This window comes from Mastacembelus armatus, chromosome 22 (genome assembly GCF_900324485.2).
Source record: "Mastacembelus armatus chromosome 22, fMasArm1.2, whole genome shotgun sequence".
In the NCBI taxonomy this organism is placed as follows: Eukaryota; Metazoa; Chordata; class Actinopteri; order Synbranchiformes; family Mastacembelidae; genus Mastacembelus; species Mastacembelus armatus.
In genome coordinates, this window is record NC_046654.1 from 920,581 (window position 1) to 948,552 (window position 27,972).

The window sequence follows — 27,972 nt, forward strand, 5'->3', positions numbered from 1 at the left end:
CTGCACGGAGGATGGAAGAAAGAGTTTAGGTGACCTACTGGGTTATTTTCATCAGGATGTGACACATTTATCTGCTTCATACACACACTCAAAGGTTTAACAGGCTTCCACAGGGGGTCTTACAGAAGCCCAGACAGGCTGGATGGTCCTGATACTGTGTGTGTGTGTGTGTGTGTGTGTGTGTGTGTGTGTGTGTGTGTGTGTGTGTGTGTGTGTGTGTGTTTTATGGTTGTGTGAAGGGAAAAACAGCTCTACTTTAATGTGCGATGTGAGTTTCAAATGTGTGACACTGTTGGACATGAATCTACTGGTCAAATCTTTGGGGTCATTTCAGTTTTCCTGTTAGAAAATGTCTGTAGTTTCCTGACGTCTCAGTGTCTCTGCAGGTCTCAGTGAATGTGATGTGAATGTTGGATCCTCCAGCAGCCTCACACCCTGTGGCTGACTCTAATATTGTTGGCACAGACAGCACCTGTTGTTGTTGCACCCATAGGTGTCTTTCCCTCTCCACCTGGACAGTCTGCAGACTGAGCTGTCGTTCCATCGTTTGAAGCCGAGCATCTTGTTCTTTCCTTCCACAGCCTCATTATCCCGACTCTGTTCATTGGAACAGCCAGACCCAGTCCTGGTTCCTGCTGGGCTGGATGGTCCAAATAATGCTTGAGCGGAAGGGCCTGAGCTGTTTACATGAATCCACTTCACAGGAATGTGGAGCCTGGACCAAACATGGCAATGAGCGTCCACATACAGACATTTGGTCAAATAGTGTGTATAGACACGAAAGCAGAGGGAGAAGAGCAAAAGCCCCAGAGAAGACGAAGACAGGACAGAGTGTGAAAGAAGAAGAGGAGAGAAAGGTGACAGAGGAAAAAGTGAGAGTGATGTTAGAGCGAGACGGCCGAGGGAGGGAGGAGGCGTGAGTGTGCATAAAGAGGAGAGGGAAGGGCGAGAGACACCAGGAGAGACAGAGGGGTGACATTTAAAAATAGAGGGCAGAGGAGTGTGTGTGTGTGTGTGTGTGTGTGTGTGTGTGTGAGTTGCAGCAGCTGTTTTTCTTCATCCCGTGAATATTTAAGTCATTTCTGTATCAGCAGTAATTTCCCATGATCCCCCCCTCCGACAACCCTCCCTCGTCTGATGTCAGCTGGTTCCCAGCCGTCGACACTGGCACCGTTTTAAACCGGAGGGGCCGAGGTGTGGCAAAGAAACAACAACTGCTGATTAAAGTTAATCTTCATCAAACACTGATGACAGATGTTAGATAAACTGCTCAGAGCACAAAGTATCAGCCTGATCTCACAAACTTACTCTCCTAGAATCCACATTAATATTCTGCTATTTGTTTTCCCACACTCAAACAGTAACAGCAGTAACAAGCAGGTCCTAAAAAGAGGAAACTGAAGTAAACTAAAAGTATAAATAGTGTAAAAATACAAAACATTCAGTATTTTCCCATGTAGCGTCATCATCGGGTTAAAATTGCAGTTTGGGCAGTAAATTGGTTTATGATCAAATGCTTGAAAAACCTGCAGCCTCAGCTTGTGTTTTGCAATTAGCACACACACACACACACACACACACACACACACACACACACACACAGAGCAAGGATGAATGTGGCTGCAGAATAAAGAAGAACCTGACAGGAACAACCAATTCAGTGGACTCGTACGGGAAGAGTCTAAATAAGTGTGTGTGTGCAGAGGAGGAAACAGCCTTACAATCGAGACAAAGGCTTGTAATGAATCACCTCTCTCCCCTTCTGTAGCTGCATTCAGTTTCTGTGCTATAAAGACTGACCAGCAACTCCTTCACTCACAGCTGCACCATCAGCGACTCTGCAGCTACAGAGATTTCAAGGCTAAAAGAAGCAGAATAAACTCATGTGTCAGTAAAGCGACTTCAGAAGGTATTCAGGCTGTTTTGCACACTTAACTATAAATGAATACAGCCTACATTCAATATGCCATAATAAAGTTAAAAACGTGTTTTTGATATTTTTTCAGACAAAAGTCAAGTCCTGAGAATCTTCACTGTGGAAGAAACTGGACTCAGCTACCCATGTTCCTCATGGGCCAGTGTCCTGCTTGTTTTCCACCTGTCCCTGCCCTAACAGGGCTGATTACCTGGATCAGGGGTGTTCAGTCAGTCAGAAGCTGTAAGACACCATCTCAGATGAAGGTGGAGTGGGGGAAGATAAACTGATATTAGTACCTTGCAGCTTCTGTTCACCCTGCAGATCAGGACAGAAACCAGGACCTGAAGTCCAGGAACTCTCTGTAGAATCAGACTGTGCTGAGACACAGATCAGGACCAGGGGATAAAACCAGGCCCAAAGATCTGAGCGTTCCCGCTCACTGGGAAATGGCAGAAGTCTCGGAAGCCGCAAGACTATTCCTGGGCTATATACTGTAAATTTAGTCAACCACAAAAATGTTTAAAATGAAGACACGAGGAACAGAAAGTCAAAGCAGAAGTGTTAAAAACAAAAAGGGACTAAAACCTGAGAGACAGCAAATAAACAGCAAAGAACAAAACTTTTCCTCAGCAGAGAAGGTGCTGCTGCCTCCAGGGGAAGTGCTGTAGGTGGAGGAACAATGTGAAATTATTAGATGGAAAGTAAGAAGAGAAAGGAGATAAAAATAAAATAAAGGGTTTGCAATTATAAAGTTATAAAACATCTGAATATTCCTGTGTTCACATTAAGACTCAATGTTGTTTGACAGAAGATGAATTGTTAAAGATTTTGTTTGGTTTGAGTTTTATTTGCATTTTGATGAAGTTTATATTTGTCATATTTACCACAGTCAATATCTCAGGTCACCATGTCAACACATTAACATTTGCTAATTAACACTAAACACAAAGTGGAGCTGAGGCTGCTGTGAACGTACAGTTTTTGTTTAGTTCAGTGTTTGCTCATTAACCAAATTAAAAGTTGAGATGATGGCATCAGGTCTCCAAAGTTTTTACAAGTATCTGGAGAACAACACCTCAGAAGGATTATCTACAGAATATTTTATTTTGGTCTGAGGTGGTGGACGAACCAACACACAAACATCTCCTCTCCCACAGACATGCAAGGCCAGAAAAAGTTTCATGAAAACAAAATAAATGAAAACATTTGTCACAGCTCAGAACACAGGCCTCGACCGCACATGTCAAAGAACTCACCGTTAATAAGACGTAGAGCAGGTAACAGAAGGAACCCGGGGCAGGAACGTGAGGCAAACAGGCACAAAAAGTCCAAAAACAGGGTAATGAACCGGTGGTTGTCTGAGGGAGCTAATGAGGAAATAGGGACCAGGAATGAAATGTGTTGTATGCTGTATATACAGCTGCCATGTCTTAAATTAAAACTAAAATTAACATTACTATTCAGTATTATTCACTTCTTTTCTCTTTATAATTGACTTTAGTCTCAAAATATATTTTTCTTCATGTATTTCCATTGTTTTCTTCCTATATCTGATGATTGATTTAATACCAACGTCTCCATTGTTCTTTCAACAGAAACTGTTTGTGTTTATTTATTTATTTATTCTTGCATGTTCCACTATGTCCCATGATTTAATGGCATAAACACAAGCTGCACTGAGATGTTTCTGATGACGATTCACGAAACAATAAAAGCCCAATGAAACTGTCAGAAGCAGAACGGAGGCAGTAAAGATTAAACATTAACCTGAAACGTCCACGGAACAGTTTGTTCTCTGCTGCAGGTGTAAACCAGTCGCTCCGTCCATCCGTCAGTAATATTTCATAAAGTACTTCAGTTCACCTGTATCACCATAGCAACCTCAGCCTGCTTTTAATTGGAGCCTGAGGCCAGTCTGCATCCCTTTCATCTTCCCCATACACACACACACACATCAACGCAGCGCCTCTGTTTCCAAGCCTCACACACTCCGCTCTGAGTCGGCGTCTCCCAGTGGGACGGAAGAGACGTGGCCTCAGTCGTCGCTCTTCATCTTTGAGGTTCAAATGTGGTTCATGAGTGTCAGCCGGTGTGGCACCAGTCACATCTCTTCGACATGCTGGAAACTTCTTTGTTTCTTGATGAAACAGTTAAGTCTGGACCTGCAACACAGAAATTCTCCACGTTTAAGCTTCACAAGCTCTTAGAGATCTGAGGAACGTGGTCTATAAGGTGCTGATGGGATTTGAACCCAGGATCTCCTGTTTACGAGACGGGTGCTTTAACCAACAACAACAGCGCTGATGTTACAAACCTGTTTGTCCCTTTATTCTTTCACCGGCTCAGCATTTTATTCTGCAAATGTGCCTAAACTCAGTCATTGCTGTTGTTGTTCCAAGGACACCAAAGTCCCAGTGGTTATTGATTAGTCAGACCTTATTAACAGCAGGTTAAATGGCATCGAAGCTCAATATCTGAGCTGTATCTGTTAGGTTCTACATAAAGAAACTTTCAGCTCAGCTGGTGAATGATGCAGTGTGAAGCTGCATCAGTCCATAAAGTACCACTGGGATTTGAACCCCAGACCTCCTGTTTATAACCAGCCAGGCCACAGTTACACTGATAAGAAATACTTAATGCAATGTTCAGGCAGCTGGAGATCATTCATTTAGCTTTGGTGTTTGCAAACACAACAGTTACCGAAAAGCTGATCCAAACAATATTTGACAGGTAGAGCTGGGACTTGAACGCAGGACCTCCTGTTTATGAGGCAGGACAAATATTTGGCTTTGTTGCAGCAGAATCTTTCATGGCCAACACCGTAGTTAGTGAGGATCCTTTAAGTATCCCACTAATCCAGGAAAGTGAGTGAAACTGGGACACTGAAACTGATGTTTAATTTTAGCCATCAGTAATATTTTTATTCACACCTGTGCTGTGTCACTGGTCCTAAGGAGGTTCCGACTGGAGATCAGAACATGTAGAGAATACTCTTTATATCACCGCTGCACATGTTTGGACAGAGGGCGACACCACTTTTAGATTTCTTGTTCGAGTTATTACGGCAGAAATGTTGAGACGCTGCAACTGTGAAGAGACAGAAACTGATTTTCTCAGCTATAAATTATTCAGACACACACACACACACACACACTCACACTCAAAAAACACACATGTCCTGAGGCTCCAGGGACTCAGGTGAAGCACAGAGCTTATTAACCCTCCGACACACACACACACACACACACACACACAATCAAACCTCTGCATCCACACACACACACAATCAAACCTCTGCATCCACACACACAATCAAACCTCTGCATAAACACACACACACACATGCACACACACACAAAGACCTTTAACAAGACAAAGGGAGGCTCCATTTTTCGACAGGAAGACTGAAGAGGGTGTTGTACTCCATCTTTGTTCTGTTTCAAACCAGTGGAGCAGAGAGCATCATGGGAAATGAAATGAAAGGTAAAGAAAGGAAAAGGAGGAGAAAGCAAAGGTTTTAAAAGCAAAGGAAAGAAAAGGAAAAGGGAACGGACATTTCAAAATGGGATATTTGGTTGGACTAAAACTATTTGTTTGTTTTTTTTGTTGCTACCAACATTTCTGTATTAACAGAAAACATCAAACCATCTGCATTTTGTGTCCTTCAGTGTGATGTGATGTGTGTCCAGTGTGGGCTGAGGTGGTTTCATTTACTGAGGAGCAGAGGAGGAAATAAAGGCAGCAGAAACAAGTGAACTTGTTCTCCCAGAAGAAAAGCCCACAGACGGTCGGAGGAGTGTGGGCGTGCTGCCTTAATGAGAGGACACACACACAGACACACACTCCTCGTTGACCTTGCGATCACCGCTCTCGCCTCCAGCCCTGAGCTTTGCCGCGTTGCCGTGGTGACACAGCTGTATGGTCGGATAAACAAAAGCAGCTGGTTATGGTTGTGCTGCATCACTGTGTGTTGAGAAAAGGAAAGTGTGTGGGAGAGACTTGCTGTAAAAAGATGAGTGTGAACAATCTTTTGACCTCCTTCAGCATGAAGCAAATAGAGGAAGACTCTGTCCAAAAACCATAAAGTCACATTACAGCACCAAGCACTGAAAAGGAGCATGAAGTAAGACTGCACCCAGGTACCCAGATCCAGGTCCTGATGTCTCTCAGCTATACTACCCCCCCAGGACTCTCTGCTACCTACAGCCCTTCTGTTGTTATTCCAGCTTCTCTACCCTGTGTTGGCAAAGTCCGCTCCGTCAATGAGTCCCCCCTCTGCCACCTGGCCAAGGTCAGGAGAAGCCAGTAGTGGTTTCCAACAGCAGCCATGGAGGAGTCTCTGCAGCTCAAAGTGGGAACCAGTGGCTGCCAGAGCCAAGAGGCGGCGTTCTTTAGCACAGAGAGAGTGGGACAAAGAAAGACCAACAACCAGGGTTAACATGGCTTTGGCTTTTTCACATGGAGAGAGTTCAAAGCAGCCAAAGGACTCACATTGGATCCACATGTGGTGTTTCCAGGGATCTAAAACATCAAGAGAATCATCTGTGCATCTCAGCTCTATTTCTCATATTCATTCATGGCTCTAATGTAGATACACATCCATTTACTGTAATCTACATACACGAGTCTCCATTAATGACATTAGAAATCTAATTTCAGCCTTCTTGGTTATCCAGTACGCAGTAGATGGGAAGACAAGGTTGAAGGGGTGGTGGTTCCCAGCCAAAGCCTGGAGGTGACAAGACATTTGGGCCAAGTCCCACCTGCTGGCAGAGGAAGAAAAAGAGGTTTTTGTGCTGAATAATTTATAAATTTGTGCTATTCTGGCATAACGCATGACAGGCGAAGCTGCCAGAGTAGCACAGTTGACAAACCATCTATGATGCTGTTTTCCTAACCCTGATTTTAACCTGAACTAGGTCTGAATACTCAAACAGACCTGGACAACATGTCCACACAACAATGGTTCACATCTAAAATCTCTCCACACAATAAAAGAAATACACACACACACAATCTCACTGGTTTTCAGTTGTAAAACTCGGGGATGAAAAAGGACTTTTAAACATTAGAGATGCAAAACACACACACACACACACACACACACACACACACACACATAAATACCCGTTTTTAATACATAGTGGGCCCCATGACTGGGACAGTCCTCATGGGATCCACCCTTTCTGAATGGTTTAGAAATGTGATTTTACCTGCTAAATTCTTGTTTATTTTTTTCTATTATGAAAATGAATTAAAAAATGGAAACACTCACCATAACTTTTGCTGCCACTATAGCTGACTTTTGGCCCCTGCAGTTGACCAGACATGTTATGTATGTATGTATGTATGTATATACGTATGTATGTATGTATATATTCTGGACCACATTTCTCATGACAAGCATCTACATAACCTATGTTGGATTGAAAGGTTAATAATGCATTGTATTAGCAACAAGATCCAAACTGCCAGCATTAATCTTTTGTCCAAAATTATTTAGCATATTTATTTTCTGTTGCTTCACTTTTATATTTGTTATTCTTAATTTGATTGCATATTTTAAATATAATTATTTCAAAATTGAATACTGGTTTACCAAATTATCTCTAACATGCCAGAAGTTGTTGTATAAAAAGATGAAAAAAATTGAGGACTTTTCTACCAACTACAAGTGTACCATGTACAGTATTTCCAATGCATCAGAAAGAGTTTCCAAAATCTTTTAGAAAAAAAAGCACCTGATAAAGCAAAGACCTTTAATTATTTAGACATGGAGTTGGACATGTTTCTGAAATGTAAAATTTTAAAAATTGGAAACCACTGCAACTTTAGCCATGTTTCTGACCCAAGGCCGCAGTACAAACAATTGTATGCAGTTGTTTGTAACAAAAATCTGAATTTTGTCCACATTGTTTCAGTTTCTGAAAACTGAAAAAAAAGGCAAATGCTATTAACATTTTAACAATAAGGCTTCAAATGAATGGAAAGTGTCTTAACATAATTAAGTGCATGTTCATTTCCTCCTTGCTCTTTCACGGCAAACAGCAGTGATGTGATTTTTAATATAGAACTTAATGGCTTGCCAAGTTCTGTTTCTCAGTGCCCTTGGACAAGCCTTGATACAGGCAACACAGTGTGACTTTCCTGGTAATTTGCCAGACTCTATAAAGACAGCCAGAGTCTTTTCAACAGCCTGACCTTCTTCATGGGACCAGCTCCTCCTCTTTGAGGTTTCTAAGAAAACACAGGAAAAAAACAAAATTAAACCAATTTAAAAGATTTTGTGTTCACTGAATTTTATTAATTCAATCAAATGTAATGTGCATTTCAAAAACAATCATAACTGGGATAGATTTACAAAATATATATATATATATTTTTATTTGTCATTTCAAAATTTGTGGTTTTAATCTGCTTTAAAATGACATAATAGTGATTACATGGGTCCCCTTGCTGATTTTATGCAAATTCATTTCATATCATAAAAAGAGTTTTCATATAAAGTGCTATAATCATTTTCATTAAATATAAAGTTTTCTTATACGCACACTTTCACACTTTGTCAGGAAAATGGGCCCCACCAGTGCAAATTCACACACATGCAATACCACCCACGACCACTATGGGCACCGTGCGAAACACAAGTGTTCGGAAAATCTACTCTCTGGGGCCCAATTTTCTGCACTAGGTATATCAGGAGGCTGTTTTCTATTGATTGCAATGCTTGTGCCCATGGGGATCGAGACCTGGTCACCATGGGGAAAATCGGTCCCCATGGTGTGAGTGTCAGGTGGTGGTCCCCACCGGAATAGAAAAACAAGAGCACACACACACACACACACACACACACCACAATGATGCTACCCCTCCCTCCCTCTCTGCTACTCTCTCTGCAGAGAGCTGACATCAAACTCATTTAACCTCGTATCAGGAAGTCAATTCTATTTCAGCTCAGGAAATGAAGGAGACAGATGAGGAGAGAGGAGAGGAGGACGACGTGAGGCTGAGCCAACTGGGGAAACTTTACATCCAAACAGAAACCACCTTTCCTGGATATTTTATATCAGAGAATCTCACTGGTGCCAGTGACAAGATTAAAACCTGAAAAAGAAACGAGCTAGAAGCCAGAAACAAGTCAGTTCCCAAGAGTCAAGAGCAGCAGAAAAATAAACAGATAGATAGATAGATAGATAGATAGATAGATAGATAGATAGATAGATAGACAGACAGACAGACAGACAGACAGACAGACAGGTAGATAATGTGTTTCATTATTTCACTTCGTTCAGCCTTCTTCCTGCATGTAACTCATCACCACTGAGCAGAAACATGAATAATATAACAACCTGAAATATATTATTGATTCAAGTTATGTTAAACTTTTATTTTCTTACCTCACAAGAACCAATTCATTAGAAGCTGGAGCAGAAACCCTGAGAGATTATGTTTGCATATTAATAATTTATTTATTAACTAGAATAGAAATAATGATAATTTCATGAATAAAACAAATTATTTCTGCTCATTTTAAAGAGACAGCATTTTTCTTCATAATTGGGTGTATTATCCATGTTCCCCATATACTAATCTATAAAGATAAATATTACTATTAAAGATAAATGTTGGCAGGTCTGAAAGTTTTTTCTTCAGTATAAATATATATATAACAGTGTACATGTGTTAGATGACACGCTGTAAACAGGATTTAACCGTGTTATCGATCAGCCAAATGAGATCATGTTTAATTATAAACTAAACATGTTTCCATCCAAAGCCATCAGTCTGCAGCTGCGTCTGCTGTCGCCGACTCCCAAACCGAAGCTGTGAGCGCAGTCTGACAAACATTAGTGATGCTCGTTAAACAGCCAGGAACACACAGTAACAGGGAGATGTGTCCAACCATAAAACCACAGCCTTTATAAAATCCAGAGCTCGCAGCTCATTCTGCACTCTGAGTACTGAGTACTTTGGTGATTCGTGCACAAAAACACAAAATTGTCATGTTGAGCTCTCAGCCACTTTGGGTGTTTTTCTACCAATCATCAGCACAAACCTGTGTGGAAGACTGCAGGCTAGTCTATAGACCGTTACCGCCTTCTTCGATACGCAGCTCTCCCCTACTTTAATCACACGTTTGCACATTCAAGGCTGATTTTTGTCCAGAAATGTGTTGACCAATGTGGTCGCTCATGATGGATGAACAAAAAACGTTCAAATGGAGCAACGATCACAAACAAACATATGAAAATCAGTCAATCCAATCACAGCTACAGTTAATCTGCAGCAGAAACATGTCTGGGACAGCAGCATTTCTCATTTCCATTTTCTTCATTCTCCATCTTCCTTCTCTCTGTGTGTTCAGCCAATGCTGTACATTTGCACAATATGCAGACACACACAAAACACGTGTGTGTGTGTGTGCATGTGTAATGAGCATGTTTGTGAATGAGTCGGGGAATGTGAATATTCTTTTGTGTGTTTCTATGCATGTGTGTGTTTTCATATTTGCCTCCATCTTCATGAATACATGAGTGTGTGTGTTTGTGCACTGTCCCTGTGCAAAGATGCTTTCTGGAGCTTTGTGGGTGTACTTGTGTGTGCATTTGTGCTGCAGTCAGCACTGTAGTGAAACATAACCACATCCTGCATTCCCAAATTAGAGAAGAAGAACCAACTGAGTGGGAGAGATGGTTTTAAAAATATAGAAACAAAATCTGCTGCATCTCCCGCTGCATGTCTGAGAGCAGGTGAAGACTGAAGAGAGCCGATGGCGTGAGCCCATCAACTTCATGAAAATATGGACATAGCATCTCTGCCTGCATCCACAGGTCTGTACTCATTTGGAAAAAAACAATTTTTAGGCACATGTCAAACAAGCCAGCAGGTCTATGAAGTCCAAACCCCATCCATAGACTGACAGCACCAATGAATGCCTATCTTGTAACCTGAAAATTGCAGGTTTGAGTCTCAGGTCTGGCAGGAAATGTTGGAGGGATGGAGTAAATAGCCAGTGCCCTGTCCACCTTCAATACCACGACTGAGGTGAGACCCTTGAGCAAGGCACTGGACCCCCAACTGCTCCCTGGGTGCTGCAGCACTGGCTGCCCACTGCTCCGGGTGTGTGTGCACATTGGGTGGTAATGGAATTTCCCCATTTGTGGGACTAATAAGGGTATCTTAATCTTAATCTTTTTCCAAAAACCAGTTCCAGACGCCGAGGACGGCCGTCACTGTTTACAGTCTCTGAAGGAACAAAGAGTCCACTGGTCTCTGCTCTGGTTCCAGCTTCTCTCTGATTACAGGGAGTACACTATATTGTTGCTTTTGGTCTGTGTGTGGGATCTGTGCAAACTAATAAAAACATAGGACACACTTTAGTTTTACTTTTTACTAGAAAAAGCATTAATGCATGGCAGCGAGTCCTCACAACTATAGAATTTGTGACGTGTGCGTCTCCTCGGCCGTCCCTCCTCAAGGCAAACTGCCCGTCACTCCACCAGCCAGAAATAAGAGCGTGGGCTGACTCACACACACACGAAAACACACAAAAGACTGAAACAGAGATTTTCCCAGATGAGGCGAGTTATTGTCCGGTCATTCCTGTCACCTTTCCAGAAAAACCCTCCCTCCTCTGTGTGTGTGTGTGTGTGTGTGTGTGTGCTCCCAGGATAAGGTTGTGTTGCTCTGCGCCTACACAATGAGACATTTCACAGCTGGGTTCAACAGTTTCTGGCAAAGAGTGTGTGAAAAAAATGCCCATTGTGACCCAAAACCTCAGTCTGGTCACATGACTGAATCCCAGAAATGGGTCATGTGATACAAGACGTTTACGTGACATCATTTAATTTAAATCACTGTATAAGTTATATATTTCTTAGTGACGTCCACCAGTGCTCATTTATTTTGCCAGTAAAGCTGAGAGTTAAAGTTTACAGGTGCAGAAATGGTCAAACTACTGCCAGAGATGTATTTTCCTTGTGATGTTACAGGGTTTCTTCATCCAGCGTGCAACCTGCGCCCTCTGCTGTTTGAGCAGTGAAGTGCACGGGTCTGGTTGGCTGGGAATCCTCCTCATTCCAGCCCCAATGTCACTTCTCTGCTTTTTTAACCACCATGTTGTTTTATTCAATGTGTATTCCTAAATCAAACACAGATTATAACATAAGGTTTGTACAACATGAAACAAATCTTCATTTAACAGATTAGTATTTTACAGTGTGTGTTAAATACTTTATAAACTGTGGACAGTTGAATCTGTAGTAATCCGTCATAGTCTACAAGCCAGACAACAACGTTATGTTTCTGTAGTTTTTAATTTAATTTATTCGCATTTATTTCAGTCTGCAAAGGAACTCTGGGTAATGTAGTTCAGTGTTTAGCAGCACCTTCATGTACGACCACGGGTAACGTCCTGTCAGTCAACCAACTGACTTCCCGTCTGAGCTGTCAATCATGTGTTGACCTCCTCCAGTCTCTGGACGACAGCTGACGCCACCTTCCTGTACGCCTCCGCCTGCAGAGCAAACACACATTTCTTCTTCTTCTGTGTTTTTCTGCACGTGCAGCGATCAGACGGTGCTGACTGATCTCACACGTGAAGCACTTTGAGATGCTACTTTTAAAAGACTGTTCTAAATAAAGTTCATGATTATTATTATTATATTACGAGACATGGAATCAGAGTAGAACCAAATACAACAGAATGAAACACAGAAGAATGCAACAGAACAGAACAGAGACCTCTGGGCTGTCAGGGCAGGAGACGACCACTGGTTTCCCTCTGTCTGACGTCTCTCTGATGCTCAGATGAAGCGGAATGTCACCTGGAAGGAGACACAGATAAAACTTGACATTAGAGACCTGTTTCCCGTCGGCTGCGTTCTTCGGAGAAACTGAAAATTACAGCTAGATTTTAATGCAGCTGTCTTTTGTTCAGATGTCACACTTTATAAAATCCATTCAATTTATGTGCAAGTTAGAAAAGGAAAACAAAATTGGTGGCACACAGGCCCAGGTGAGCTCCCACCTAAGAACTGGACTCCCAGAGTGTCCGCGAGCTGCCGGGCTCCATCTGAGCCGAAGATGTGAGTCTGGTGTTTACAGCTGGGACACTGGAACACGCTCATGTTCTGCACCAGGCCGAGAACCTGTGAAAATGCAAGCAAAAACATCACGCTCCCCTTCCTGTAACTTCACCCCAGCAACCTGCATATTCAGTAAATCAATCTCGTCTAACCGGCACGTTCACTCTCTTGAACATCTCAGCTCCTCTACGTGCGTCCAGCAGAGCGATGTCCTGCGGCGTGGACACGATTACAGCTCCTTCACAGCCAATCGCAGAAACATGACAAGATTTTACTTCAAAAACTTCTGCACCGTGTGATGAAATTCAGCACAGCGGCCCTGCAACCAAAACGTCTAATGGTCCAGTGAAGCAAATGAACCGGTGAGAAATGATAAGAAAAACTTAAACGCTTGACCCTGCTGATCTCTGTCTCCTGTGTTTCTGAACAGGAACGCCTTAAAATACAAAATGCATGAGACCAAAAGTACAACGTCTCAAGGTGCAACACTAATTGTGACCTTAACATCAACCTACCTGCTATTGGGATGTTCTGGGTGATTGACAGCTGGACATCTCCAGTCCCAGGGGGCATGTCCACTACCAGATAGTCCAATGACCCCCAGTCCACCTACAAATGTGAGCACCTCACTCTATTACAATTCAGTTCAAATCAGGTGGAAATGTAAAAACTAACAGTGTGAGAAAGGCTGTTACCTGTCTGAGCAGCTTCTCTATAGCTGACATCACCATCAGCCCCCTCCACACAATAGGAGCCACGTCCTCCACCAGGAAGCCCATCGACATGCTGAATGAAGACGTACAAAACGAGGGGGTCAGAGAGGGAAGCGCGAAGCAGTGGAGAAACATCATTTATTGGTTAGGTTGGTAGGAACTCACCAAGGAATCCCATAGTTGGTGAGTGGGATCATCAGATTGTCTGGAAGAAAGAGACAACAGTTCAGTTTAGCTGCATCGTCATCACTCTTGGTTTCTATACCATGTCTCACTGCACTAACTGTCTCATCCATAACAGGTCAGGTGACATGATGTTTAAAGGATCGATGATGTGCCATACTGTCAGTGAGCTCTGGGTTTCCCTTCAGGTTCATCAGTTTAGGAATCGATGGACCGTAGACGTCAGCGTCCAACAGACCAACAGACTTTGACTGAGAAAGAGAGAACAAAGCTCTGTACAAACTGTACATCTGACCGAGAGAAATGACAACTGGTTAAGAGTTTCGACAGTTTGAGAGGTCAGGCTCAAATATGAGGTGTGAGGAGACAGCACACTTCTTACCAGATCATTGGCCATTAATCCAAGAGCCAGATTCACTGCAGAGACAGAAAAACAGACGTTAAAATCTCCTCTGGCTGGTTAAAAGGTAGTCTACAGACTGTTCCCTGGACATTGTCAGCCAATATCTGCAGATTAGTCAGGCAGTTTATTCTGGGAATTCTTCCAACAAATGCCATTTAGCACAAAACATAACCCCATGAATAATACAGACGTTTTAGAAAGTTCATTCCGTTAGATATTAGCTGTGGATCTATTTGCTCTGGAACAATAACCATGCTTGAAAAGACCAGCATGTTTCAGCAGGAAGTTCATGCAGCACCTGCAGTGGTGGACTTGCCCACGCCGCCTTTCCCTGAAGCCACAACGATGACCTGTTTGACCCCTGAGATGGGCTTTTGTTTAGGAAGACCTCTGGCCATGTGCTGCTTCTGTCTGTCCTGTAACGTCTTACTGTCCACAGACCTCTGTGACACAACAACAAAAACATAAACGATATAAAGCTTCAGATGTTTTGACTAGAACGTTTCCAGACTGAATCATAAACCAGGACACTTTAGTTTAACTGTGATTCCTTTTGGTCTGCTATGGGTTTCAGAACAGACAAGTGTGTGACATTAGAAAAAAACAATAAATACAACAGGGTTTGGTAGAAACAACTAGAAATGATCACAGAAATTAACTTCAATCCAATTCAGTTTTAGTTGTAAAGCACCAAATCACAATACAATAAAATCTCAAGGCACAAAAAACAAAAGACTGACATATTAATATGAATGAAATAAGAAAATAAAGCCCTTGAGAACATATTATTGATTTATCAGCACAGCCAATAACTGATCTATACAGCACCTGTTTACTGTTGGTCTCTTGTCACATCATTCTGGCATTTAAATAAATAAGAACAGGAGATCATTTGAGCCTATTTACAGCTGGTAACAGCTCTGTGTCTGTAAATATGACATTTTAACATCAGAGTCCAGAATGGACCGATATAAACACTTCCGGTTGTAGGGTTCAAAATATTATTTTCGGTGTCAAAAGGAATTTGCCTATTAAAGACTATTGGCTACACAATAAGTGACAAATGTGAAGAACAACAAACACAGTAAACAACAACAAATTATCTAGTTTCGTCTGTTATATACACCTTTGTTTTGCGGTTTTCATATTTATTTTTGAAAATAAAACCAAACTTCCGGTTTGGTCCTGGTCTCCTGTTGTCTAACTTGACGTTAGCTTGCAGCTGCTAGCTAGCTCACCTGTACGTCGCTCTTACCTGGCAGCGTATGAGCTGCACACTGCACACCTGTCCGTGTTTCGCCTCAGCCCCGGACCGGAACCCTGACGGTTTATTAGCGGATATTCTAAATAAACAAGACAGTCTGCTCCGGCTGAACTGCGCCATGTTTAGCGCTAAGACGCTTCTCGCGATAATTGCTTCATGCGCATCACGTTTGCGCATTTCACGCATGCGTGTTTTCTGTAGTTTTCTAGTCTCACTTTATTAGATCTCGATTTGTCCAACTTTAATTTAAGTTTTACAGTTTCACTCTTTTATAAAAACACAGGTTGAAAAACTTTTGTATTTATTGATGAATAATTTGAAACGATTAATAATCAATATCAGTAAAATACTGTACCATGTTAATTAAATTGATAACTTGATAATTCTACCAGGTAAATACTTTTCTACTTGTTCTAATGGGCAGTCCTCTCTTATTTTTAAACGTATAACAAAGACGGATGAACATTTTAAAACCATGTACGTTAAACAATTTATTTCACTTTATTTTCTTTTGCATATTTTTATTTTACTCTTCGTAATCATAATCATCATTTACTCGACGTGTCATTTCCTTTTCATTCTGTGAATTTAAATAGTTGTATTGTTTAACAAAAGCTAAGAAACGAGCGACAGAAAGCAAAGAAGGAAAATGAAATGTCTGCGAATATAACGCGCAGATGTGACCACCTTCGAGTCACGTTAGTTGACGTTATTCCGGAAGTGTGTTGCGTGAGTTTGCATCAGTTTTCCTTTCATTCATTGAACATTTGGGTTTGTTGGTGTGAAGGTCTGCGGACAGAGACATGGCAGAGAAAGGCGATGCTCCCGCAGCTCGGGTGGTGCTGCAGCAGTGTCTGCAGGCCAGACTCCAGGTGAAGCCAGCAGGGGACCAATCAGAGGCTCAGTTCGTCCAGGTGAGAAACGTCTTCAAACAGCCATTAGAAACTGAGACTTAATCAGCCCTGCTGGTTTACAAACTTTGTACAGAAGTGAAATAAATCAGTTGTAAACCTGAAGCCACAGTACAACCAGAACAATAACATGAACAGTTTTTTTTATTTAACTTGTTTTTACTGACTGTTACCTCTGGGTTTCTGCTCTCAGATCGACAGAGGGATGGTGATCTACATCTGCTTCTTCAAAGGAGCCACAGATGACATGATGCCCAAGATGGGTCTGGGTCATGTTTAACCTTTGGTCTACATATTTAAACCAAACCCTCCACAGTCAGATGTAAATATTGCATCCTCCGCTCTCCCCTGCAGTGTCCGCTCTGTTGAACCTGCGGCTGTGTGAGTCCGACTCAGGGAAGCTGGTTTCGGTGCTGGAGCTTCCCGGCAGCTTGCTGATAGTCCCCCAGGCCACGCTGGGTGGGAAGGCCAAAGGCAGGGCCATGCAGTACCACAACAATATCAGCAAAGAGGACGGACTGCGGCTGTACGGCGCCTTCGTTTCTCTGTGTGAGGAGGAGCTGAGGGCCGGCCCCTCGGCCCAGAGCGGAGCTGAGGTGACGGTGAAACACGGGACGTATGGAAACAGACAAGTGCTGAAGCTTGACACAAATGGACCGTACACACATCTGATGGAGTTCTGAAGTGAAAGATGAAGAGATGCAGCTCTGACTTTAATGATTTCATGGATGTCAGAGTTGTGTCTTGATTACTGTCTCATATCTAATGCACTGATATTTGATTTATGCATTTTTATATAAACAAGATCGGACAGATTTGGAGTTTATGACTGTTTTGTTTTTGTTTTTTGTAATTATCCAAAACTGAATCAACAAACAGGCAAAGTGGACAATGTCACCGATGCCAGGACCTCTGGGGGCCACCAGGGCCGTCTGGGGCCTCTGCCATGAAGCCACATTAGCACGTTATCCAGTTTACTTTGGTTTACTTTGGCTCCCTCTTAGATCATGTTGGTAGATGCTGCACCTGTGGACCAGGTAAACCTCAACAGTCTGACCACTGACGAATCATATCACTCCCTGCAAAATAAGGGCATGAATAACAACGGACAATAGATATTTTTGCAAATAAATCATCACTCAGATCATTTTTGATGGTTTTGGTAGGTCACTGAGGTTTGAATCTAAAATTGATGATGTCATGTGTAAGTCATTTGAAAAATAAAAGATAATTTAAAAATAATTTGCTGCATTATTATGAGTTTGCACAGCCTTTATTACATTAAACATATAAGTTCTTGTCTCGTCCGGAACATCAGGGGGCGCTCGACTGAGTTCCAGGAAACGGAAATAAGCTGCATTCAATGAGCTCGGGTTACAGCTGCGTTTGCAACGCGCGTCAAAATATTTCATGTGTCAAAGGAACAGCACGTGGCAGCAGACAAACTTCCGGGTAATTGACTTTCCGCCAAAATAAATGCACTGACAAACCCATAACGGTTTCACTCCGATTGGTTCTGAGCAGCCAGACAGTGTTCAAGCCTGCATCTAAAAAGACATAATTAAATTTACAGTATTAGCCCGCTGGTTTATATTCAGGACGCGCTGTATGTTTCAGCTTTAAACATAAAATTTGAAAAGCGAAAGAAAAATCAGAACGTTATAAACTTTATTTTGAAAATCGACGTACCGGAACATGCACGGTTGCAGCTGCTAGCTTAAATCTGAGCAACACCAAACGCTGCATTTAGCCACTAGTTTGACGTAAATTTCCATCCTTTGGACACTTAATGTGTAATTTCAGATTCAGGACATTAAATGAAGTTGCTCATGCGATCGGTTCCGTGGAGAAACAAGTCGGTGGAACTTGACTTTTCGTTAAAAGTTGCGGACGGTGTAACGAGCATTTGCGTCGACGGACTGAAAATGTTCTAAGGTGGGAAACGGTTTTCGGTCTTTAAACTTCGCTAATTTCTCGATTAATGTGTGTTTTCTGAAAATGACATGAGTGTTTTTGTCTGGGCAGAGTTATGGCGACAGGCCGTGTGCTTGTGCTGTTTGTATATACTTTAAAACAGGGATAAACATTGATCTCATTATCGATACAGTTCATGTTTTCAATTAATCGATTGATCATTTGTCCATAAACTGTGAACAGCAGTGATTCAGTGTGTTAGTGATGTGTTCAAAAAGCTTGTTTTCATTATTTTACTGTCCAAACCTCACACCTGTTCTGAATCTAAATGTTGAATTATCTCTATCCTGTCGTTATTAATTAGCAACCCTTTAATTCATTTAGTCAACTGATTGATTGATTGATTATCAGCTCATCATCATTATTATTAATCTTTTTCATTTTTCTCTATTAGTGTCCATAAACATTAGTCTTATGTGATGAGAAGAGATGCCTTGTGACGGATTGAAGTGATAATTAATTAACGAATAATCTGGACTATAAACAAAAAAAAAAACCAATGTCCACCTGAATATGCAACAGCACAAGGTGATCATGCTATAAAAGGGCTGTAACTATCAATTCTCTTCATTATTAATTAATCTATTGATATTTTAGATTTGTGTGTGTAGTTTATAAAGTATGAGAAAACAGTTTCTCATAGTCGAAGGTGAAATCAAACTGTATTTGTACAGATTATATTATACAGGTAATGAGCTGAAACACTTCTCTTGTCATCGTGTCTCTGAATCTCTTTCTTTCCAGATGCCCTTTTTTGACTTTATGAATAAGGTGGAGTTTTATGTGCGAACAGGAACGTTTCCCGCAGATTCAACAAAGAGTTCGAGGAAAGTGACCAGAGCGGCCAGCAAGAAGTTCACCTACAAAGGTATTTTGGAGCTGATTTGACAGGTCACACTGATTCTCACAGGAACTTCAGTGATTCTTTAGTAGAAATAGCTGCAGTGACCAATGTTCATGGTCTGTAGATTATCTTGAATAATGTTTATACAAAGACAAGTTACTATATATATATTTGTGTGTGTGTTTTTTCAGCTTTGTGCCCACCATGAACAAACATTAATTATATTCAGGCAGAGGTTTAAATAAATGGAGCAAAATAATGTGCATGACAAAGACCAGTGAGTGTTTAAATATAATTAAACCTGAAAAGTGAGTATTTCTCTGTATTTTGAGTATCAACTGCATGTTTACAGTGGTTTAGTGGTTAGCACTGTTGCCTCACAGCCAGAAGGTTCCTGGTTTGAAACCCATCAGGGGCCTTTCTGTGTGGAGTCTGCATGTTCTCCCTGTGCTTGTGTGGGTTTTCTCCAGGTACTCTGGTTTCCTCCCACAGTCCAAAAACATGTATGTCAGGTTGATTGGTGACTCTAAATTGCCCATAGGAGTGAGTGTGAGTGTGTGAGGTTGTTTGTCTCTATGTGGCCCTGTGATGGACTGGGGACCTGTCCAGGGTGGACCCCTGCCTTTCACCCAGAGAGAGCTGGGATAGGCTCCAGCAGGTCCCTGGGACCCTGGTTAAGGACTAAGAGGGTACAGATGATGGATGTACGTTCAGTGATGCCTGTTTCCTTCCTCCATCCTGCAGATGGCTGCCTGTGGCGCTCCTATCGGGGTCGTCTCCTCCGGGTTGTCAGGAGTGACGAGGAAGTGCGGGAAATCCTGACCCGTTACCATGACAACAACAACCACATTGGCCGTGTGCGAACAATTAAGGACATAATGGTGAGTTTAGATGATATTAACTGATTAACAAATGTTGTGATTGTCTTTGTGATCGTCTTATTTCAGTTTGACGTGCTGTGGTTTTCACAGCCCTGCACTTGTTGCACCACTTTTTATTCCGGGGTATATTGTCCCTCTCTGGAAGTGTGTGAATCCACGCTCAGCTTCTTCTTAGTTGAGGTCAATGTATTTTCTGCATTTAGACATTAAGTCTTCAGTATGAATCTTTTTTTTTACCTAGTTTTTTTTGTTGTATTTTCTGTAATTTAATTATTTATCTTTTAATTGAAAATTTTCCTGACGTCATTGTTATTATGATTGTTCAGAGGGTGTGTGGGTCGTATGTTTTGTTGGTTTGAGTGTGTCGGTAAAAGGGGCAAATGGAATAAGACTAACATGTTATGCTGCTTGCGAATAAAAATGCATATGGAATAAAAACAGGTAAGAGCTGCAGAAGCTGCAGTGACGGTCAGCACGGTGTTAGATTTTCCTCTGTCTCTACAGATGATGCATTACTGGGTGGGAGTGACGGCGGCGGTGACTGCCTGGATTAAAGCTTGTGCTGTTTGTAAAACCCGAAGCTCCACGGAGCCACATGACCTGCCCGTCCAGTTCTGCTTGGCCTACAAGTGCGATGCCACGAGCTACATTTACCCTGAACTCAGCTTCTTCAGGTCAGACATCACTATTACAAAGCTGTTTGATGAGTGAACGTTTGCTTTTAGACTCAACTGTGCCTTTAGCAGTGCCCACTGAATCACATCATGTCAGAACACCTAAAAAACTACAGGTACAGTTTTTCAGCTCAGACTCGAAACCAGAACCGGTCTCCGTGTTTCCTGCAGGTTTCCAAAGGAGAGAGCGCAGCGGCAGAAGTGGCTGGAGGTGGCTCAGAGGGACGAGGCCTCGCTGCGCTCCAGCTCTCGCCTCTGCTCTCGACACTTTGACCCGTCGTGCTTCTCAGTGACCGAGGAGGGTCAGCTGACTCTGTTACCAGACGCTGCTCCAACAATCATCCCTGTTACAGTGCGAGACGATGAGGTGACACGGTGCAGATCACATAGCTTAAATCCAAAGGTTTTCTCAGCACTGCTTAGGATACATGTCAGATCTGAGATTACAGGTGAAGGTCAGGAAGGACCAAGAGTAAAAATAAATGTACCTGTTTAAAATATTAACAGGTAAAAATGTGATAAAAGAAACAACCATTTAACACAAAATACAGACAATAAGAACCAGTGTAAGAGTTTTAAACAACAAATATTAGTGATGCAACATTTTTGACTGATTTTACTTTAATCTTGCATATAAACAGGTTTAATATATTAATATATGTATTGGCTTTATTTTTTGATAAATACATTTCTGTCAGAATTCCAGTATTTAGGCATTTGTCATCAAATTGATAGATGGTGCCAACAGCGTTGTGGCAAAAACCACATTCCCTAATAAAGGAATGATATCTTCCAAAACCTTATATTGTCATTTGATAGTTAACCCTCCATCCTGGGCGTGCTTTCTTACACTTGTCCCTTTCTCATACCCAGTTGTCCTGAGCAGCCTTTCTCCCAGATACTCCTCACCAACAACCTTGGGAACACTGTGTTCCTTTGTGCTCTGTACGTACTAGATGATACAGTGTTAGGGAGAACATAAAACATAAGATATGACATCTGTGACGTCCTTGGTGAACTCTGTGAATAATAAAACATTAAAAATCATTTTTCCATTACATGTCAAAGCAGTTCAACAGCAAAAAACAACAAAAAAGAAACTAATCCAAGTAGCTAAGTATCAAAAAGACTAGGACCAGGTTAAATATATAGTTTAAGGTTTAAAAAGGTTTCATTATTTATCTTTTTAATAATTTAAAAGGAAGGAGATTCAGAAGTGCACACATCAGTAATTTAAGGGATGGTTTCATTCTGTGGGGGGGGGGTCATGTAAGTGACTCAGCGCTGTAGAGAGTTTGGACCTGAGTCTGCTGGAGTGACCTGATCAGCTAATCCTCATTGGTTTTCAGGATCTCGTCCCTTCAGATGACGACTCCCTGGATCATGTCTCTGCACCTGCTGCAGAAACCACAGAGCACTCTGAAACACCTGGGCAGATGCAGGAACACCTGTACTGCCTCCCAGCTCCTGATCCCAACTCCAGGGCGGTGGAGCCTGTGAGGAGGAGGACCGTCATCGAGCCAAGCTTCACAGTTTACAACCAGATCGCGAGGTAGACGTGATCACCTGAATTCTTCATTTCCATGGTCCAGGTTATGTTATGTACGTTTTTGATTCAAGTGAGTGTGTGTTTGTTTGGCATTCTGCAGGTACCTGAGCCACAGGATCTTACCTATGCAGAGCAAAAAAGTCCGAGGTGCTTTAAAAAGGATGGCTAAACGCTTTGACCTCATAGGTGAGAGGAAAACTAGATAAAACACAGCTTCACTTTTTATTCGCCTCCTTCAAGCCTCAGTAATCAGAAATAAACTATTCCTCTTTACGTTTCAGATGGAGTGTTGATGTACACACGAGTCTCTCCTCCTCTCAGAGTGCCGCGCAGCAGAGAGGAGGTTTGCGTCATTACCTACAATTTTTACTGGAACAAAAACTTGATGTAATCCACTTGGACTTTTCTTTGCTACGTACTTCATACACACGTTTACAAGGTGAGCACGCTGCCTTTTTGTCCCAGGTTAACTCGATCCTGCAGCAGTTCCACGACAACAAGGGGCACCACGGCCAGGGAATCTGCCAACAACGGATCGCAAAGCACTTCTTCTGGGGCACCATGACCCGGGACCTGGCCCGCTGGATCTCCAGCTGCTCCACCTGCCTCAACAGAACCAAGAGGAAGTGGCTCCGCTGCAGCATCTACAGTTGCACCAACTGCTGTGGGCCCGTGGAGAGAGGCCTGGGCCTCACCTTCCACAAGTACCAGATTATTTCTCCAAATAAAGACTAGGCAGACTGATCACATCAGTCCTGTTTAAAGAGCCGTACTCTTCTACCTCTGAATTGTCTTCTTTATAAAACGGTTCCATGGTCCACGGCATCTCCAGTGCAGCTATTACATGTTGCATTATGTCACTGTTTGACTAATATTATCTGTAACTCCTTACAGTAACCACTTTGCTATGTATTCAACGTGACCTTCAGGTTTCCTCTTCACGACGCAGCCATGCTAGCTCAGTGGCTGAAGGCTGTTGGTCGTCCTAACTGGCATCCTCGGCTGCGTTCGTCTATTTGTTCAGCCCATTTCACAGAGCGCTGCTTCGACCGCAGCGGGGACAAGGTCACGCTCCGCGCAGACGCCGTCCCCACACTCATGACGCCGAACGACTCTGCTGTAAGGCACAGGAGTCACATCCCTCAATAATGTCTGCAGTCATAGCTGGTACTGTTTTAAAAGCATGAGTTCTGTCTTTCCTCCCCAGACTCAGCCCAGAGGTCTGACCCAGGCTGCCTTCACAGAGGAGGTATGTTCTAGACGGGGTGTGACGACATACATGTTGATTCTTGGCAGCACACCTAAAGCTGATGCCAGTGTTCCCCTTTCAGACGATGTAAAGAACCTGTTTTATTCATCTGTCCACGTGTGAACAGGCTTATTTTGCCAAGTACGATGCTGTGGAGCTCTACCTCCGCAGACGCATTTATCCCCCTGGACTGAGCTACGTGGAGAAAAACACATTCAGGAGGTTCTGCAAGAAGTTTGTCATAAAAGGTTTGTAAATGAGACTCATATAAGTTCCTGTAACAGGTGAGTAGGTTCCATCAGAGGTTGTTTTTATTGGCTGCTCACACTGCAGCGCACAAAACAAAAACAAAGTGCACGACATGCAGTGTCACATCATTATATAGTTTCTTAGTTGCTGTGTCATCGTAAAGTACGAAGAAAGGTTTTAAGAGAGGCCTCCATTCAACAAACGTCTGTGTTTGCAACAAAACTGTCCACACGTTTAATTCCTGCAACATCCAATGGAAGAAAATCTGACTGCAGTTACTGACGTCTGCACTCGTTCCTTCAGGGACTGGACTGTTTGCTAATTAGCTCCCTGCTTTTCCAGACGGCGAGCTCCACATGGTGAAGGGAGATCGGGTACGTTTGGTCCTGAGGAGCAGACAGCAGGTTGACGTCGCCCTCACTGACTATCACAATGAGCTGAACCACCTCGACGTCAGCAAGTGTCTGCGACTGCTCAGTGAGAGGTGAGAGGGGTGTTTATATTGGCTTCCTGTTTGTCTAACATTCAGGTTATACTGGAGGTACACATTGGATTAATAAACAGCTCTGGTTCTCTGGCAGGTACTTCTGGAAAACCATGAGACCTGATGTGGTGCAGTGGATCAACAGGTGCTCTCAGTGCAGCAGGAAGAACAGACCAAAGCCACAGAACCAAACAGAACCCAGAGAATCAGAGTCACAGCTGCAGGTGTTAAGGTCATCACAGATACAAGATCTAGACAGGTATGTCAGGAGTTATGGCTCATAATTAAATACAGCAGAGGATTTGTCTTTAACGGTCTGTTGCAAAACATCGTCACATCGGAGAAGCTGGAACCAGAGAATATTTGGTGTTTGTCATTAGAAAATGGCTGAAAATAATTCATCCATTATTAAAATGTCAGATCATTAATTTTCTGATAGTCGACTAATTAATTAATCCTGTCAGTCAAAAGAAAGTAGTTAAACTAGCAGCAGCAGCAGCAGTAGAGGTTCTAGTAGTGTTAGTGCTGGCAGCACTTAGAAACTAGTATGTAGTTACTGTGTGTAGAAGCAGCAGCAGTAGTTTAGTTTTTCTTATTCTCTGCATGTTGACAGTGGGAAGGACGACGATGATGATGATTTCAGTGATGATGATGAGGAAGATGATGCTGATGTGGGTGGTGGGAGTGATGGCGATGAAGAGCGGCAGCAGCAGCCAGCAACAACTACAGACGACAGACTGGTGGGTTTGTCAGCTTTCAGCAGCAGGACCCATAGGACAGACACACACACACACACACACACACACACACACACACACACCTGTGAAGAGTAAACACTTACACTGACATTACTGAGATAAACTGTGGATCCCTAAAGCACAGTGGACCCTCTGAATTCAGTCTGTAACAATAAAAACGACTGTAATGTTCTACAGTCAAATACCAAATACACTGAATGACTGAATTTCCCATAATAATCTTCCACTGTGGAAAGATCTTGTTCACACTGTGGAGAAACACACTCAGACACAAAGCGACGACCTGAAAACTTCAATTATCTCTCACTTTCTGTTCCATTTCAATCCCAGAACAACCCTGCGCCCCCTCTGTGCCCCCATCCTGCAGGGCCCATCCACCCTCCGCCCAGAGTTCCCATCATCCTTTATCTGAGAGCTCCCACCACCTTCCAACCCAGGACTCCTAATGCCCCCTTTGTTGCCAGGCTCATGTCTGTCCCAGGACTGACCCCTCCACAGTCTCAAGTCCAGGAGGAGACCAACAGCTTGGAGGTTTGGCCTGGGAATCAGATTGAGGTGGAGCCTCAGCTGGAGGAGCAGATACAGCATCAACGTCAGACAGAAACAAGCAGACCTCTCACAGAGCCACATCCTCCACCTGGGCTCACAGCAAAAGCCCAGTTGCCACAAGCCGCAAGCAAAGACATTCAACCTCCAAGTCCAAACGGTGAACTAAAGACCCAGTCCCAAATATCAACACAGCCCAGGAGTCCTCACAGAGTCCAGCACCTGCTGAAGAGAAAGAGAGAGCTGGTTGTGGGTTCTTCAGGTAAGAGGAGCTACAGCTGTGGCCTGGAGCCTGTGATGGCCCCCAGCACCAAACCCTGGCCCGTGTTCACAATCAACAGATCCACCCCGTTACAGACGGCACAGCCCCCTGCTGAGGTGGACAGGTAGAGAAAGTACTGACCCATAGAGTCTGCTGTGTGGTGGCTGTCTGTATATAATGACTGTGTCTTAATAGTATGTATGTGTGTGTGTGTGTGTGTGTGTGTGTGTGCTCACAGCCCAGCTCCTGTGCAGAGGCCCAGGAGGCTTCAGGCCCGGGCCATCATCCAGCACTGCAGTCAGGCCAAAGTGAAGCTCAGACCAGCCCTGGACGGGGCTGCAGCTCAGTGGGCCGAGGTCGGTCCTGTGTTTGTTACCTGCATCTTCATTCTACTGATGTTTGAAACATTCTAAAATATGATCCTCCCGTCATCTTGAGGAGGCTGTGGGGATAAAGTCAAATTGATGGGTGCACTTCTGAACCTTGGACAGAACCAAACTACCTGCTTTGACCTGTTTCCAGTCTTTATGCTAAGCTACGCTAATCACCTCCTCGCTAAACTGTTCCTCATCCATTTTAACATGACACATGTACTTAGCAGCACAACGGGAGACAGCTGCAAACTATTTTACCTACAGTTAAACGTGTAGGATTAGTTGGTGATTTCCACTGATGTTGTCAAACTGATTCTGCAGATCCAGGACGGCATGGTGGTCTATGTGTGCTTCTTCCATGGAGCTACGGAGGACGTCACTTATGAGATGGGTGAGATTTCCATTTGTCTCTGAAGGCGTCGCTTTGACCAAATACTAGAGTTAGTAAAATTAGTAAAAATAAATCTTACATACTGATCAAACACTGAAGCCTCTTTTCTAAGCTGCTGACTGCATCCATCCATCTTTCTGCACATGCTATATCCACATCACCTTTACCTTTCGTTCACAGAGTGAATCATACAGTAATTTCACTCTTAATAGATTCCTGTCCTGATAGTAGCAGTCTGAGTGTTAAACAACCTTATTATACCAGGTACAAATCTCTTTCTTCTCAACAGCCAACCGTCTGATGACCACCAAGCATTTCCGAAAAGACACCAGGCACATGGTGTCCCTTCTTGACCTTCCCGGGAGCGTTTTGTTTATCCCTCAAGACTCCCTGGTCGGGGAGCCAGTGCCCAGGAGAAGGGTGCAGTATAGAGGTGGGTGTGAGCTGTGGTGGGGTGCCCAGCTCTTCTCCAACCTGGTGTCCACCTGCAGGGACCTCATGTCCAAGTCAGCGAAGTGCACGAAGGCGGGCATGAAGGTGGAGCACGGCGTGTATGGACAGAAACAGGAGATCGTCCTGAACTCTCTGGAGCCGCTGACTCTCCTGCTGGAGTTCTGAGCTACACCTGCACATCAGGATGGGGCTGGGGGGGACAGGCATCCGCAGGTAATAATCCAGGACTGTTGGACCCACTAGAGCCTGAGGGGTTTTCTGGTGTCTGCTGCACAGCTATAATAGACAATAAGCTGCTTGTTGAGAATGTGAAATCATCTGAACAGCTGATAAAGACCACAGAGTTGGACTGAGAACTCACACCATCAAAACAAAATTCAGTTGGTTTGAATGAGCCCAGCACACAGGGTGTGCGTTTGGTTGACGTGGTCATGAGTTCGGTTAATCTTTGTTGTAGTTCCTCACCCTTTTGAAATCCTGACAGGATCCTGAGGCCTTTTGGAGATGTTCCCAAAAAATATTAAGTTGTTGAAAACATTTCTTCTTTGGTTTTGTTACAAGAAAAACCTGTTTTTAAACTACGTCTACCTCATACAGGAAGAGTCATGTAAGATGAATGTAAAGATGTTCAGACTCCAGAGTGATGTTGTGTATTAAAGCAGCAATTTGGGCTCATACATTTTTCAAATGATCGGTGTCATAAAAAGGAAGAACAAACTGTGATTTGTCTCAGCACTTTCTCTGCTCTGCCTGTAATCTTTATTAGCAGAGACTGACCAGTCAAACTAAAATAAACCTTCTACAT

At 43.0% G+C, this 27,972-nt stretch overlaps 3 protein-coding genes across 3 annotated transcripts; 2 read left to right on the top strand and 1 right to left on the bottom strand.

Moving 5' to 3' along the window:
* Positions 1-11,294: 11,294 nt before the first annotated feature.
* Positions 11,295-15,709, bottom strand: nubpl (nucleotide binding protein-like). The gene is made up of 12 exons (XM_026302512.1): positions 15,560-15,709; positions 14,603-14,747; positions 14,284-14,318; positions 14,062-14,152; positions 13,884-13,923; positions 13,701-13,791; positions 13,521-13,614; positions 13,158-13,243; positions 12,948-13,068; positions 12,662-12,744; positions 12,307-12,434; positions 11,295-12,059 (listed from the first exon to the last, which is right to left on the bottom strand). Exons 1-11 carry the CDS (start codon positions 15,686-15,688, stop codon positions 12,372-12,374), a joined length of 978 nt encoding a protein of 325 aa, XP_026158297.1. The 5' UTR covers positions 15,689-15,709; the 3' UTR covers positions 11,295-12,059; positions 12,307-12,371.
* Positions 15,710-16,288: 579 nt separating this feature from the next.
* On the top strand, positions 16,289-17,642 carry dtd2 (D-aminoacyl-tRNA deacylase 2). Its single transcript, XM_026304329.1, has 3 exons — positions 16,289-16,482; positions 16,673-16,742; positions 16,834-17,642. The coding sequence occupies exons 1-3, from the start codon at positions 16,372-16,374 to the stop codon at positions 17,160-17,162; spliced, it is 510 nt and encodes a 169-aa protein (XP_026160114.1). The 5' UTR covers positions 16,289-16,371; the 3' UTR covers positions 17,163-17,642.
* A 554-nt stretch (positions 17,643-18,196) lies between these two features.
* On the top strand, positions 18,197-27,842 carry LOC113131072 (uncharacterized). Its single transcript, XM_026308129.1, has 19 exons — positions 18,197-18,414; positions 19,198-19,321; positions 20,042-20,178; positions 20,683-20,852; positions 21,024-21,219; positions 22,202-22,404; positions 22,502-22,587; positions 22,683-22,744; positions 22,867-23,105; positions 23,331-23,520; positions 23,609-23,650; positions 23,778-23,898; positions 24,242-24,383; positions 24,481-24,642; positions 24,997-25,123; positions 25,472-26,073; positions 26,188-26,305; positions 26,645-26,714; positions 27,004-27,842. The coding sequence occupies exons 2-19, from the start codon at positions 19,198-19,200 to the stop codon at positions 27,330-27,332; spliced, it is 3,120 nt and encodes a 1,039-aa protein (XP_026163914.1). The 5' UTR covers positions 18,197-18,414; the 3' UTR covers positions 27,333-27,842.
* Positions 27,843-27,972: the final 130 nt, after the last annotated feature.